General features: G+C 38.5%; 1 protein-coding gene across 1 annotated transcript; it reads right to left on the bottom strand.

Annotated features, from left to right (window-relative positions):
* Positions 1–1,013: 1,013 nt before the first annotated feature.
* Positions 1,014–12,855, bottom strand: LOC117394693 (phenolphthiocerol/phthiocerol polyketide synthase subunit C-like). Its single transcript, XM_034920957.2, has 6 exons — positions 12,770–12,855; positions 12,392–12,545; positions 11,245–11,405; positions 9,644–9,847; positions 7,031–7,212; positions 1,014–6,932 (listed from the first exon to the last, which is right to left on the bottom strand). The coding sequence occupies exons 1-6, from the start codon at positions 12,825–12,827 to the stop codon at positions 1,374–1,376; spliced, it is 6,318 nt and encodes a 2,105-aa protein (XP_034776848.1). The 5' UTR covers positions 12,828–12,855; the 3' UTR covers positions 1,014–1,373.
* Positions 12,856–13,785: the final 930 nt, after the last annotated feature.

Raw genomic sequence — 13,785 nt, 5'->3', positions numbered from 1 at the left:
GCACAATTTGAAAGTGTTTCAATTACAATTAGAAAAAAAACTCCTTCACTGGGTCTATGTATCCTCTTAAGTATTTCTGGGGGGAAATAATAAAGGATTGAACCTTTTATTAATAATAGTGACTGTAAAGTGGTTATGCTTTCCTCCTCAAATTAAAATCCCAGAAACTAGCAGCCTGAAGCCTGAAAATGATTTCCCTGCATTGCTGATAAACAGCATCTTTTGGAGATCCCCACCCTGCCCTCGGGTTCTCCCTCTTTTCCACTATCTGCCCTCAATGTTGTTCTTCAAGCAGCGGGTTGAAGGGGACGCAGAGAAGTTGCAAGACAGGGAAGGCCGGGTCCATAGAGCAACTATGATAAAAGTAACTTTCTTGTACTGCCTGCATTGAACCAAAGTTTTAAAAGTTATTTTTGTTCCTACCTGTAAAATATCCACTTGGTCCTTTTCTGGCCTGGATTGTAATTGGACTGGCAACTTGCAGGTAAAAGGCCAGTCCTCTCGGTCCACTTCCATCCCCAAATTCCATTAAACGGTTATGGGTGAAAATGTGAGCAAAACGCTTGAATTGGCACTTATTTGCAACCTATCTTTAAATAATCTGTTCTAATTATGGTATAATAAATGCAACAGTCATTCCTCAAATAATTATTCATTGAAGTAACTCCATGTGTGCTGTGTTCATGTATGTGATGTAATATTGTATGTAATAAAATAAAATAAAACTGACATGTATTTAACTTGGTTGCTGGTTGTTTAGCAGCAGTGCCAGGTGACATTCATTATTATTTTTATAATACACAAAAAATTGATTTTAATGAAAGTTAAATTAAAATGTATGCCTTTTTAAATGAAGAAACACCTTTCTAGATAAATCACATTGGTAGAATTTCATAGTGATAAAGATAGCATATTTAGTATTAAGAAATACTAATATTGAAAATACTACAGTTTAAGATTAATTTTATTAATTAAGAAAATGAAGACACTTTGAACATTGATTATTACTGATATGTACGCAGTGTATTATTCTTTTACACATACAAGGCCTTGATTTCTTACAATACACATCAAATGCAATACAGTGCATTATACTATCAAATACAATATTTATCTTGAAAGCAAAAAAATCAGTTTTGCAGTATCATTACCAGTGATTAGTCAATCCCAAATGCATCATCTGTATTGCATCACAAAGCAGTGACATATAATCGCAGAGCTTCAATAATCTTCAACTTATAACAATGTAAATGCATCACTTACTAATTATATCACAAATCTAAGGCTGCAAGGTGGCATGCTGCTATGCAATTAATGTACCATTTTATTCTGATAGTTAAAAACATAATTCCTAAAACTTTGTCACTCAGTTGTTATTTTCGTACGCTGTAATACTCGATGATTTTTTTTTTCTCAGACTGGGACCTTGTTTGGCACGTTTCCTGGAGAAGCGACACTAAAGTAGAGACTGTTGTGTTCGGATCAAGTAATTTAACAAGTGGTACATTCACGTGTCTTTCCTGAAAGATGCGATTTTGCAGGGTCATTGCCAGCATCGAGTCAATCCCAATAGCAGAGAGAGATGCATCTTTTGTCAGCTCATCTGGATCAGCGTTGCTTACTTCAGAAAGCAGGTTCCTAACGTAATCATCAGGTTTGATGAGAGATGTGCTCTGCAAAAACTGTGGTTCAGTTACATCAGTATTCTTGAGTTCTTCTGTAACCACAGTATAGAAACGCATTCTGAGAGAGGTGTTTTGAGAAAGGACATGGCCATTTAAATTTTTGAAGCTGAATTTGCACACAGCTTGCTGTGGATTGTCCTGCAACAAGCAGCTTTCAAGCCCTTCGTGAATCTCAGGTAGCTCCATGATCACCATTCCCTTAGCCTCAAGAAAGTGCTGGAAACTAACCTTGTTTAGCAGGAGTCCCAGGTTCAAAGCTCCCCAATTGATCGACTGTCCAGCAAGTCCACAGTTCCTCCGGTAATGGCAAAAGACATCCAGAAATGAATTTGCTGCAGCATAGTTTGTTTGAGCTGAATTTCCAATAAAGGAAGTGATGGAGGAGTAACAAATGAAATAGTCCAGTTGACAATGCTTTGTTGCATAGTGAAGATTCAAGGCCCCTGCAACCTTAGGTCTCAGAACTTTGTCAAAGTGGGATCTGTTTAAAGTGTGGATTAAGCCGTCGTGTAAGACGACAGCACTGTGAAACACTCCCTTAATTGGACAAGCAGGAAAAAAATGACCAATAAAACTGATTGCCTTCTCAACATCCTTGAGGATGGCAACATCACACCGGACACTTGTCATAATAACCCCAAACTGATTCTGTAAGTTTGTAATCTCTTGTTGCCTCTCAGGGGATGGAGCACTTCTGGAAAGAATGACAATGCAGCCGCCTCCGCGCTGAGCAATGAACTTCACTGTCTCAAATCCCAGACCTGAAAGTCCTCCAGTCACTATATAAACAGAGCTTCCTTGGAAAAGCTGTTTTTGATTCTGATGAACAGGAATATCAGAAATGCTATTCTTTGATACATCATCTAGCACAACCAGCGAGATGGACTTTGATGAGAAATAGGATTCAGGCTCCTCAGTATACATGTGCTCACTGCTGCCCATTATTTGCTTTTGGAAAATGTTTCTTGATAGAGTCAAGGATTTATTTTCAAAATGCATTGACTTCATCCATTTATAGATGTCTTTTTTGTATTTCTTGATATCGGCTTTCTGGAACACATTGGCTATTTGAAGGATATGAATGTGAACTTCATTTTCACTTCTCAGCAGACTTTGAGAAACAGAGAGGAACAGATGGTTATCACACACTACAACTATGTGCTTGGCATTGGAAACACGGCAGACTTTTACCACTAAAGATGTGTCAAATGGAGGCAAAAGAACTAAAGCCTCACACTTATTTACATTCTGCAGTAGACCACTGAATTCTGTTCCAACTATGGCATCCCATCTTGACTTTTTTGCTGCGAGTGCTAAAACTTTCAGCAAGCTTGACTCCGGTTCAGAGGATATGACACCTAACCTTCTCCGTTGTTTTAATTTGGGTAATGCATGATATAGTATTTCCCATGCCAGTATAAAGTAGGATACACAAGGAGTTTCCATTAGGAAGGGAAGCTTTCTACTGTCATAACAGGCTGCCTCAGGAAGCACAACCTTAGAAGATGCAACAACTGGGTAGCATGAAGCTATGGGATCTCCTACCTTTAACTTTTTCACATCACTTCCCACTGCTGTAACTGTACCACTGAAGTCTAGAGCTAAAAGTTTGTGTTCATGAGCTGCATGTTTATTCCAGTACAGGGTTTGACCAAAATTCAAATCAGACAGGCTGACAGGAAAGTAATCAGATGAATGGACACATATCTTATTGAGCTGAACCTCTACAGTTTGCTTCTTAAGGTGTTTTTCATGATCACTGGTCGTGTTTGCATGTAGATCTGCCATTCTGTATGGATCTACTGTTTGGAGAACAAAACTTTCAGAACTGGAAAGCAACATCCTTTGTTGGCTGCTGCCTGAACTTTTAATAGGTGTGCGTATAATGCCAGATGTGTAAATCTGACCTTTGCTTATCATGATCTCTGGGTATTTTGATGTTTTGTATGATGTAATCGCTTGGGCCAGTGCTGAGATGTCCTCATTGCTTACAGAATGAATATCAATCAATTGAAAGGAGAGATCTGAAATTTCTGCAGCACATGCCCTGGTCATTCCACACAGTGTAAAGCCTGGATTAATGTGATCCACTGCCTTCTCTGTTGTTCTGTATGTGATGGTTCTGATGGGACATTTGGATTTCTTTTCCTTCAAGTCGCTGACAACCTGTCGATAAACTTCACAACAGTTCACAAGGTTCTGCAACACTTTCTCTGTACTTAGCTCACTGAGGTTTTGAAATCCCCACAAGAACAAAACCTCCTCATAGTCGTTGTAAGAGACTGGCCAAGTAGACCTGGTAAACAGTTCTGTAATATCAAGCATTGACAAACGTTCTGAATCTTTGTAGGAAATATATGTAGACTTTGGGTGCATGTACTTTCTGAGATATTTGGCCACACCAAGCTGGTCTGCAAACACTAATGCTTTGGGTCCAATGGTAGAGTTTACTATTTCAGTACCTTCTTTCCACTCATTATGAAAGAAGAATTCCTTTGGAACCGAAGAACTGCTTCCTAATAATGTAATCCTTACATGTTTAAGTTCAACTAAAGTAGAGCCTTCTTTATCTGTGAACGCCCCACATACCTCAATGAAGTCAAGAGTCACTTTGGTTGTTCTTAAGTACATGAACATTTCTTTCTGCATGGGCTGAGATACTATCAAACTGCCAATACCAGAAGGAAACCCAGGTCTGGATTTGAAAGCATTTGCTGCTACAGTAGCTGTCATTTGTAAGAAATAATCTAAAACTACAGGGTGAATGCAGTACTCATGCAACTGTACAATAACTTCTTCTGGGACATTAATCCTTGTAACAGCTTCCTGAAGCTCTTCCCCATAATGCACATCACCCAGCTGTCTGAACACAGACCCATATTGGAACCCTACGCCAGACAGCTTCTCATAAACTTCTTCAGACTTCACTACTAATGCACATCTTTTGTAGATGAACTCCAGCGATAAGTTCTTTTCTTCAACTAAGTTTTCACAGCAACGCTGGATGTTACCAGATGCATGGATTGCCACCGGAGACTTTACTTTAAATGTGGTCTCACCTTTGTGTTGCTCAAGCATTATTTTTAGCTCAATAAAATTGTGACTTACAATACAAGGGCTAAGGTAAGTAATACTGAGTTGCATGGCGCTGAGCTGTAGTTTCGGTCTCACACAAGCCATGACAGATGCCAAGCCTAATTCAACATAGAAAGCACCAGGGACTATAACAACACCATTGTTTTTATGTTCATAAATGTATGGTGTTGCATCTGTTGATATGTTGCAGTTGAGCTCCTTGCTGTCAATACCTGCACTGCACAGCACTGGATGAACAGAACTTACTACACTATCATTGCCCTGTCGTACCAACTCAAAACACACCTCTTTTTTGATACCATCAAACTGATACCTTGGACTGGGTGTAGGTAGAGTCTCATATCCTTTGTAGAATTGTTCCCAGTCTACTTCCAACCCAAATTCAAATGCCTTTGACACAACTGTAAGCAGAGTCTCATAGTCTTTGTCAGGCTGCACAGATGGAAACACTGGAGTCCCATTCCCTACAGTCTCCATAATATTCCTTTGCAGGGCCCTTCTTGGACCTATCTCTACAAAAACAACATGTTTCTTCCCAGCCACTGCTGATTTCACTGCCTGTTCAAACGCAACTGGTTCTCCAATGTTCTTGGCCCAGTACTGGCCTGTGGTAAAATCTCCTTCAGTAGCTAAATGTCCTGTTACTGTAGAAAACAACTCTACTTCCATTTCCCTTTCTTGTAAGAGGCCTATCTTGTCCTTTATAGGGTTCAAAATGGGCTCCATCATGTGACTGTGGTATGCAGCTGGGACATCTAGAACATGAAGGAATAGGTTCTTGAATGATGTTGACAGTTTCTGATGAAGACCATCTATAGCTTCAGACTCACCTGACAAGGTGCATGACTGAGGGCTGTTGAAGGCAGCAATGCAAGCTTTCCCTGAATAAGCAGGAAGAAACTCTGCCACTTCTGACACGGGTATGTTTCCAACAACAAGCATTTTCCCTCCAGTGACCTTGGACTGCAAAGTACTGCGGAAATAAATGACCTTAACAGCATCATGAAGGGACAGCAATCCAGAGCAATGTGCAGCAGCAACCTCACCCACAGAATGCCCAACTATAGCATCTGGTTTTATACCCCAGTGCTTTAAAAGGCTGGCAATTGCCACCTGAATGGTAAAGAGCAGTGGCTGGGCAATGTCAGGTTTTAAATAATCATCATCAGAACCATTTTCTAGCTTCTCTAAGAGGCAGATGGGAGTGTATTTATGAAAAACACTCTGTATTTCTTTCACCTTTTCTCTGAATATATGTTCCCTCTTTAATAGCTGTCTGCACATGCTTTTGTAGGTGACCCCATTTCCACAGAACACAAAAACGAATTGTGCATCTGACTCTGCTTGAGTAACTGTCATGATTGCTGCAGATTTAAGTTGTTGGCTTAATTTACTGAGAGATGGTGCTAGAAAAGCTTTTCTGTATTTGTGCCGTGTGTGACTTCTCCTGCATGCAGAGGTGTAAGCCAGATCATGTAGTTTTATTGCATCATTTTTGCTAATCTGTTGGGCTGTGTCTTCTATCATCATTTTAATAGATTTTTCTGAGGCTCCAGACAGCACAACTATTTCAAGTGGCTTTTGTGTTTCTGAATTCAGAGCTTCTGATTGTTTGTATTGCCTGACAACAACATGTGCATTGGTTCCCCCAAATCCAAAGTTATTAACACCTGCAGCTCTTCCAAGTGGTCCAGACTTTTCCCACTTTTCTGCTGTGGTTGGAATTTTAAGCCTGAGAGGTTTAGCATTGATGCTGGAATTGTCTTCAGAATAGTGTAAAGAGGGAGCAATTGTTTCATGGTGCATCATCAATAGGACCTTGATCAACCCTGCGACCCCTGCTGCAGATTCAGTGTGACCAATGTTACCTTTCACAGAGCCTATTAGAAGAGCTGGTGATCCTGGAGGCCGGGCTTTTGCAATGGCATTAGAGATGCTGCCTGCTTCTGTAGGATCCCCTACAGGAGTTCCAGTCCCATGAGCCTCTACATACTGTACATGTGACGGGTCAACATGTGTGGAGTAAATCCTGTGCAGAAGTTCTTCCTGTTGGGCCATTGATGGTTTGGTGATTGGAGTGACTGCTCTGCCATCCTGATTTACAGCACTGCTCGCTATGATCCCCCAGACATGGTCAAAATCCTTCTGTGCCTGTTTAAAAAATGAATGACACTCATTTTATAGGTACACTCATCAGGGTTTTCAAACCCATCCTCTTGTCATATTCAGAGTGTGTTGTTGACTCTTACCTTTGCTAATGGCTTTAGCAAGACAATGCCACACCCTTCTCCTCTTCCATAGCCATCAGCCTTGCTGGAGAAAGGTTTGCTGGTTCCTTCAGGAGATATCATTTTTGCTTTGCTAAGAGCAACAAAAACTCTTGGTTCAATGATGCAACTGACTCCACCACAAACTGCCATCTCACAGTCCCCTGAAAGAATAAGAAAAATATTTCTTAAAATATAGACCAGTACTGATTAGATACCAGGGGCAGGATTTTCAAAAGGTCGTAAATGAGAACTCCAGTGTTAATCAACAAATCCGTATGTAGCATTGATTTTGGCATTTTCAAGCGGTCATTATGCCTATTTCATTATTAAATAGTCATGCAAATGTGATTTCCGAAATTATGTTGGTTTACGAAATATTATTATTTATTATTATTATTATTATTTATTTATTAGCAGACGCCCTTATCCAGGGCGACTTACAGTTGTTACAAGATATCACATTATACATTATTTCACATTATACAGATATTACATTATTTTTACATACAATTACCCAGTTATACAGTTGGGTTTTTACTGGAGCAATCTAGGTAAAGTACCTTGCTCAAGGGTACAACAGCAGTGTCCCCCACTGGGGATTGAACCCACAAACCTCCGGTCAAGAGTCCAGAGCCCTAACCACTACCCCACACTGCTGCCCCCACACTGCTGCCCGAAATAACATTAATATCTTAACGAGCAGTGATTCTTGCGATTATGTCTTTTGTTTGTGTGGGAATTTAAAAGGAAGTCCTTGTTAAATGTCATAATTTATCAGGAGTTAAGTTGCACTTGGAAAAAGAGGGTTTTAATTTATGAAAGTATATAACTCACCTTGAAACAGATATTTAACAGACCGTGGCTGTGACGCTGACGATACAGAGAGAGAGTGTACAGGACCATGTTTAATTTCTTACAGACTACCTAGATAATTAAATATTTGTAGTTATGAAAATATTTTAGCCTTTTCTATTGTGGTTATGAATTAGATTTATTCACTTGTTTTAACCTTATAGAATTTTTGCTGTATTGCTAAAATGATACTGTTATTTGCACCCAGTGTAATGTTACTATCAAGAAATGATCAATGGAACTGTAGCCTATCTGAACTCTAGATACATACATTATATGACAGCTGACATCTACTGTAGAGTTTATTTCAATTATACAAATAAAAACCTAAGAGTAAATAATGGAATCTTTGTATAGATTTTCCTTAACTGATTGTGGATTTGCAATGTGTCCTTGGCTTTTAAGACCTGTGTCTAATCCACACAAGAACGAACAGCCGTACAAGGACACACAGATCCACTAGGAATGTGATCGAGTTCATTGACGTGGATTTTGCTTAAACATATTTGTAATGTTGTTTGACTCCCCCCACACTTATGTGCAATGTACACTTTCACCTTCACATAGGCATATAAAATGTTCTTATAGCACTGTCAGTGTTCATGGCTACATCTAATCATGTTGAGTTTATTTATCGCGGAGGTGAGCAAAGAGTGCCAGAGAAAATGCATGAGAGGAATTCACCGAACAATCCACAAATAAATTGTGTTGGGTTAGGGAGTTCTATCGGGATTTTAAAAGCTTAATAAATATACAATGAAGTGTTACATACATGGTATACATGTATAATAACTAACAACTACAAACACCAATGGCACTTGAAACTTATTTATCTATATCCTACAATCGTAAATACTAAAACACATACAAAAGTAGATGTCAACATAAAAGAAATAAATTCCAGCCAAGCCTACATATATACACCCTGCCCCATCCAAAAAAAGGCTGTTTTTTTCATTTTAACCAAAAAAAAGATTGCAAAATGCACATTAACATTTGTATATAGTAAGCTGTGGCAAAATATCTCCCGAATGACGGTAAACGACTACTGGGGTTTAAGTTTTTTTTTAGTTTTTTTTTAGTTTTTTTATCTGTGATATTCATTTTTTACCCACATGCCAGATAATCGTAAATCAGCATTTTATATGTGAAGTGTTCTAAATAATTGCACGTTCTGCATGGCAAAATGCGCAATTTAAAATTAAGTTTACAAATTATACACAAACTAGATATTCCCATTATTTTTATTTCCATTTGGTTTCCATAACAGCAAATTCTGCTTCCATTAATTTTTCTTGATCTCTTAACAAGCATTTTGATTAATGAGTTCCCCTTAGCTAGTCGTTTAGACAGAAAGTGATGTACGTGACCTGCGACAATTAAGCTTTTTAACGAGAAATACGTTCATTAACAACCTCAGCGACTCAATTTCAAAGTATTAATGGATTGATTTTATTAACACGTTTCGTTTGAAAATCACTTGCTACTAAAGCTCTCGTTACTATACCATGAGTTCAATACAATAACACTGGCTTTTGAAAATCCTGCCCTACAGTTTTAAATAATCACTAAATATATATATATATATATATATATATATATATATATATATATATATATATATATATATATATATATATATATAGTAACTTTATTTCAGAGTGCTTGGTTTGGTCAAAGCAATTTTTTTTAAATGAAACTTTCCAGACCTGATCAATTATTTAATCAACATTTTGTTACCTTGCTTAATTGCTTGACAGGCATAGTGAAGAGCAACCAGGGATGAGGAGCAAGCGCTGTCAATTGCCAACGAAGGTCCAGTAAAGTTGAAACAGTAGGAAATCCTATTGGCAGCTATGCTCATCGCTGTCCCAGTGCCATTGTAATGGTCAGTTGTACTGGCACAATTGTTCAAAATCATTTCATAGTCCCTGTTCATAATACCTGCAATAGCACAAAATATTGTTATAAAGAGTTATAATACATGTCAAACAATTGTAAACTTTCCCTTGTATTAAAGTGTTACAGAACACCCTGCAGTGTTAACAAGAAAAGTATTAATTTACCTTTGTTGTATCCTGTATTGTCTGTATAGCAACGATATATTTTGTCAACATGGTAATCATCCTGTAGTCAAAGTAGACAAACGTTTGAGCTAGTGCCTCCATCAGTGTACAAAATAATTGTTTTGGGGTTTCCATGCGGGTCAATTTACACGTGAAATGGCGATGCGAGTGCACGTTTGGGAGAATTACTCGGGTAAATCAGGTTTGTGGCCGGAAAAAACGGGCAAAGAGAGCGATAGGGTAAATCTCATTTACTCGTGTAAATGACGAAACACACGGAAAAACCACGCCCAGTTTCGCATGGAAACCCGCATTTCACATGTAAATGTTAATGAGCGTGTTTATCCTTAACTATAAATATTGCAGGGGATCAGGTCAGTTGTTACTGTGGATTCCAAGACGGCAGAAAGTAGTGGCTGATGGGCGATGTTTTGGTTAGCAGTGGTGTAGTTCACCTTAATGCTAATGCGAGCGGCCTTTTTTTATTATTGTTTTTTGCTGTGACTGGTCTGTCATGTTGTATATATCTTGTGGGTTTACAGTTCTGTATAAAACCACTTACCACGAACTAACCCTAACCCTAAAGTTAAACACGAAGAGCAAGTGAGCTGCTTAACTGAATTAATACACCTCCTTTCTTGATCCCAGCTATGTCCAAAGACAACGCGCGTCTGCCCGCCACATTAATAAATATAGTTTGTGAACTGGATGTCATAAGCCAGCTCGATCGTCCAAAACAGAGCAACAACATCCAAGTTATTGATGCCCTCTCAGAACCAAATAAAATTGCAAATGAACGTATTGATTGTGTTTTATTTGTTTGCATCATTAATATTTAACACAACAGTAAATCCAACACAACTTAAAAGAAAGGAGAGCATCTCTGACAGCACGAGCCTCCTCAAATTGAAAAACAATTTGGTCAAGAGCAGTACATTATTAACCAAGTAGGCACAGGGTATTTTGCTTTATTACAGCAGCTTAGATTCACTCGTGTACCAGTTCTCTGCGCATGGAAACCACATTTTCACAAAATGTCACTAGTAATCTTCAAAAACAGCACGAGTACTTTACGCATAGTTAATTTACATATCAACCCCCACCTTTCCCATTCATTTGCATGATGTCGGGTGAAAAGCCTGGTTTACTCGTAAAATAAACTGAGCGAATGGAATCCCAAAAAAAAGCATTTTACACAAGACATTTCTCGTGTAAATGTCTCGAGTTAAAAAAAAAAACTTGCATGGAAACCCCATTATGGTTAGTATCACCTACCAATGAAAACCCCTGTTCTGGTTCCACTGGCCTTTTCCATTGGCATCCCAGCATCCTCCAGAGCTCGATAGGTACATTGCAGGAGAAGCTTTTGCTGCGGATCCATACGATCTGCTTCTGCTTCAGGAATGGCAAACAGCCTGTGATCAAACTCATTGAACCTGGGGAATAACAATACAAATTATTATTTCATAGCAATTTTCACTGGGTATTTGGCACATTTATTAGTATCACCAGCATATTGCATAGATTTACCTTTGGGGTATTATTATTATTATTTATTTCTTAGCAGACGCCCTTATCCAGGGAACTTACAATTGTTACAAGATATCACATTATTTTTTACATACAATTACCCATTTATACAGTTGGGTTTTTACTGGAGCAATCTAGGTAAAGTACCTTGCTCAAGGGTACAGCAGCAGTGTCCCCTACCAGGGATTGAACCCACGACCCTCCGGTCAAGAGTCCAGAAACCTAACCACTACTCCACCCTACGAGTACCCCTTGTGGACAATTTTATACCGGCCCGATACAGAAAGCAATTATACCTCTTTTCCATGCACCACTCAACCTGGACTGAAAACCCTCCTGCCCCTGATACTGCGTTTCCATGTTATTTTAGCCAATCCGCATTGGCTGCCAATCCAAGCTGCCCCTGATTTTTGCGGACCTTTTCCCAAAGCGGGCCAGACTTAACAACACTGACCAATCAAGTGACAAGTGGGCGTAAACATTTAATCCACATCCGGGGTGAGCAGGTTATTTTGTGCTTTAATATTCTTGTATTGTTTCTTTTAGTAACAAAAAGCTCCAAAGAATTGTTAGGATTGTCGGAACCAAAGCAATAGCATACATCCTTTCGGTTTTGTAAACAAATGAATGTAACCTCAGCCGCAAGGCTTGCTGGGAAAGAACTGCCAACATCTGCCAAAAACTCATATTGCATGGAAACAGTCTTATCTCTTAAGTTGGGCAGACTCTCAATGGGGGTTCAGGAGCAATGCGGGAGATCCCGAATCAGCTTGGATTGGCGGTCAATCCATGCTCATGGAAACAAGGTATTACAGTACCTAGCTACCATTAGGTAATGCTCTGAAATATTTCAATGGGAGTTTTCAGACAGGTGAGTCTATAATGATCTTACCCATCAATGAGAGCTGCTTTCGCTGTGCGGGATTTCCCTGGCTTGCTGTCATCTGGATCGTACCACAATGTGCTGTTGAATCTTTCTGAAGGTATCTCCACTGCACAGTTTTTACCCTCCAGAAGAACATTCCAAAAGTTGTCAATTCCTTCGCCTTTTTCAATAACAATATATAAGTACACAATTGTATCAGAAAAGGGTTAGAATTATATCATGCTAAAAGATGTACACATTAAGTACATTGTAACTATGCATAATGACACTGTAATTATGTACACATATATTTACTAAGTAATTGCTACATATATACACTGTAGAGACACGTAATGTAAAGTGTTAACAAATAAACAAATAAGATTGAGCCAATTGGAATCCTACCTCCTGGAAAACTGCATCCGATTCCCACAACAGCAATGTTTTCACATGTGTCTCCCATTCTTTATTTTACACAAACACAACTAAAATAAAACAAAGCAAAAACAGTAGAGTATTCCTAGAAATCCTATCATAATTCTAGCAAACTAGTATAAGTATTATGCAATAATATACTTTGCTGGTATGATAATTCTGTACAGGTCTTCGGCAGTAGAAATAAAATACATTAGGAGTGAAATAAAATGGTCCCACCCAGAGATTCTACATTGATATTCGTTTAATAACATTTGTGCTAGAACTGCATTTGTGAGATGGATTGCTCATTAAATTCAAGATCCTCACCTAAATATCCAGGCGTAGAATAACCTGGGACAGCATTTCCACAGGCAGCTCAGAAGTGCTGCTCACAAGCTCTCACACTGAGCCCTTATTTACGTCTTTGTACTATCTGAGAACCTTTCACGCTTAACAACCCCCAATTGCCTGCCAGTAACCACATTCCAGACATAAAGTTCAAAAGATAGTCATTTTAAAAAATAAGTTTATATACATTTTAACATACTGTGCACCTGCTCATATTAAATGTCAGCTTGTCACACTAACCTAAGGGCGTTGACACAGAAACATTTTGTTCTGTTACACTTTGTAAAGTGTCACAGGCTGGTTGTTTGGTTATGATTATTTATTTCTATAATGATGATACTATATTATTATTATGTCAATTTATAGCATTTATTTGTATTTCTATTCAATAAACATCCCCCCCCCCCCCCATGGGCTAAAGTATCTTGGGAAACTAAAAGCAGGTGTAATAAATAAATCAAGTAGCATCATTTCACACTAATTTCTAATCAACTTGTATCCCAAGTCTCATTAAAGCAAGCCCTGGAACAGTCAATATATGTTGTTCTTTTATGGTAAAGAAGTCTTATTTATAATAAATGAATAAGTAATCCAGAAAAAATAACTAACCTGTTCGTCCCTGAATAAATTCAATATTGTGTTTACATCCTGACAGC

Source organism: Acipenser ruthenus, chromosome 3 (assembly GCF_902713425.1).
Source record: "Acipenser ruthenus chromosome 3, fAciRut3.2 maternal haplotype, whole genome shotgun sequence".
Classification (NCBI taxonomy): domain Eukaryota; kingdom Metazoa; phylum Chordata; class Actinopteri; order Acipenseriformes; family Acipenseridae; genus Acipenser; species Acipenser ruthenus.
The sequence above is the reverse complement of the archived record's forward strand: the minus strand, read 5'-3'. Positions and strand labels throughout refer to the sequence as shown.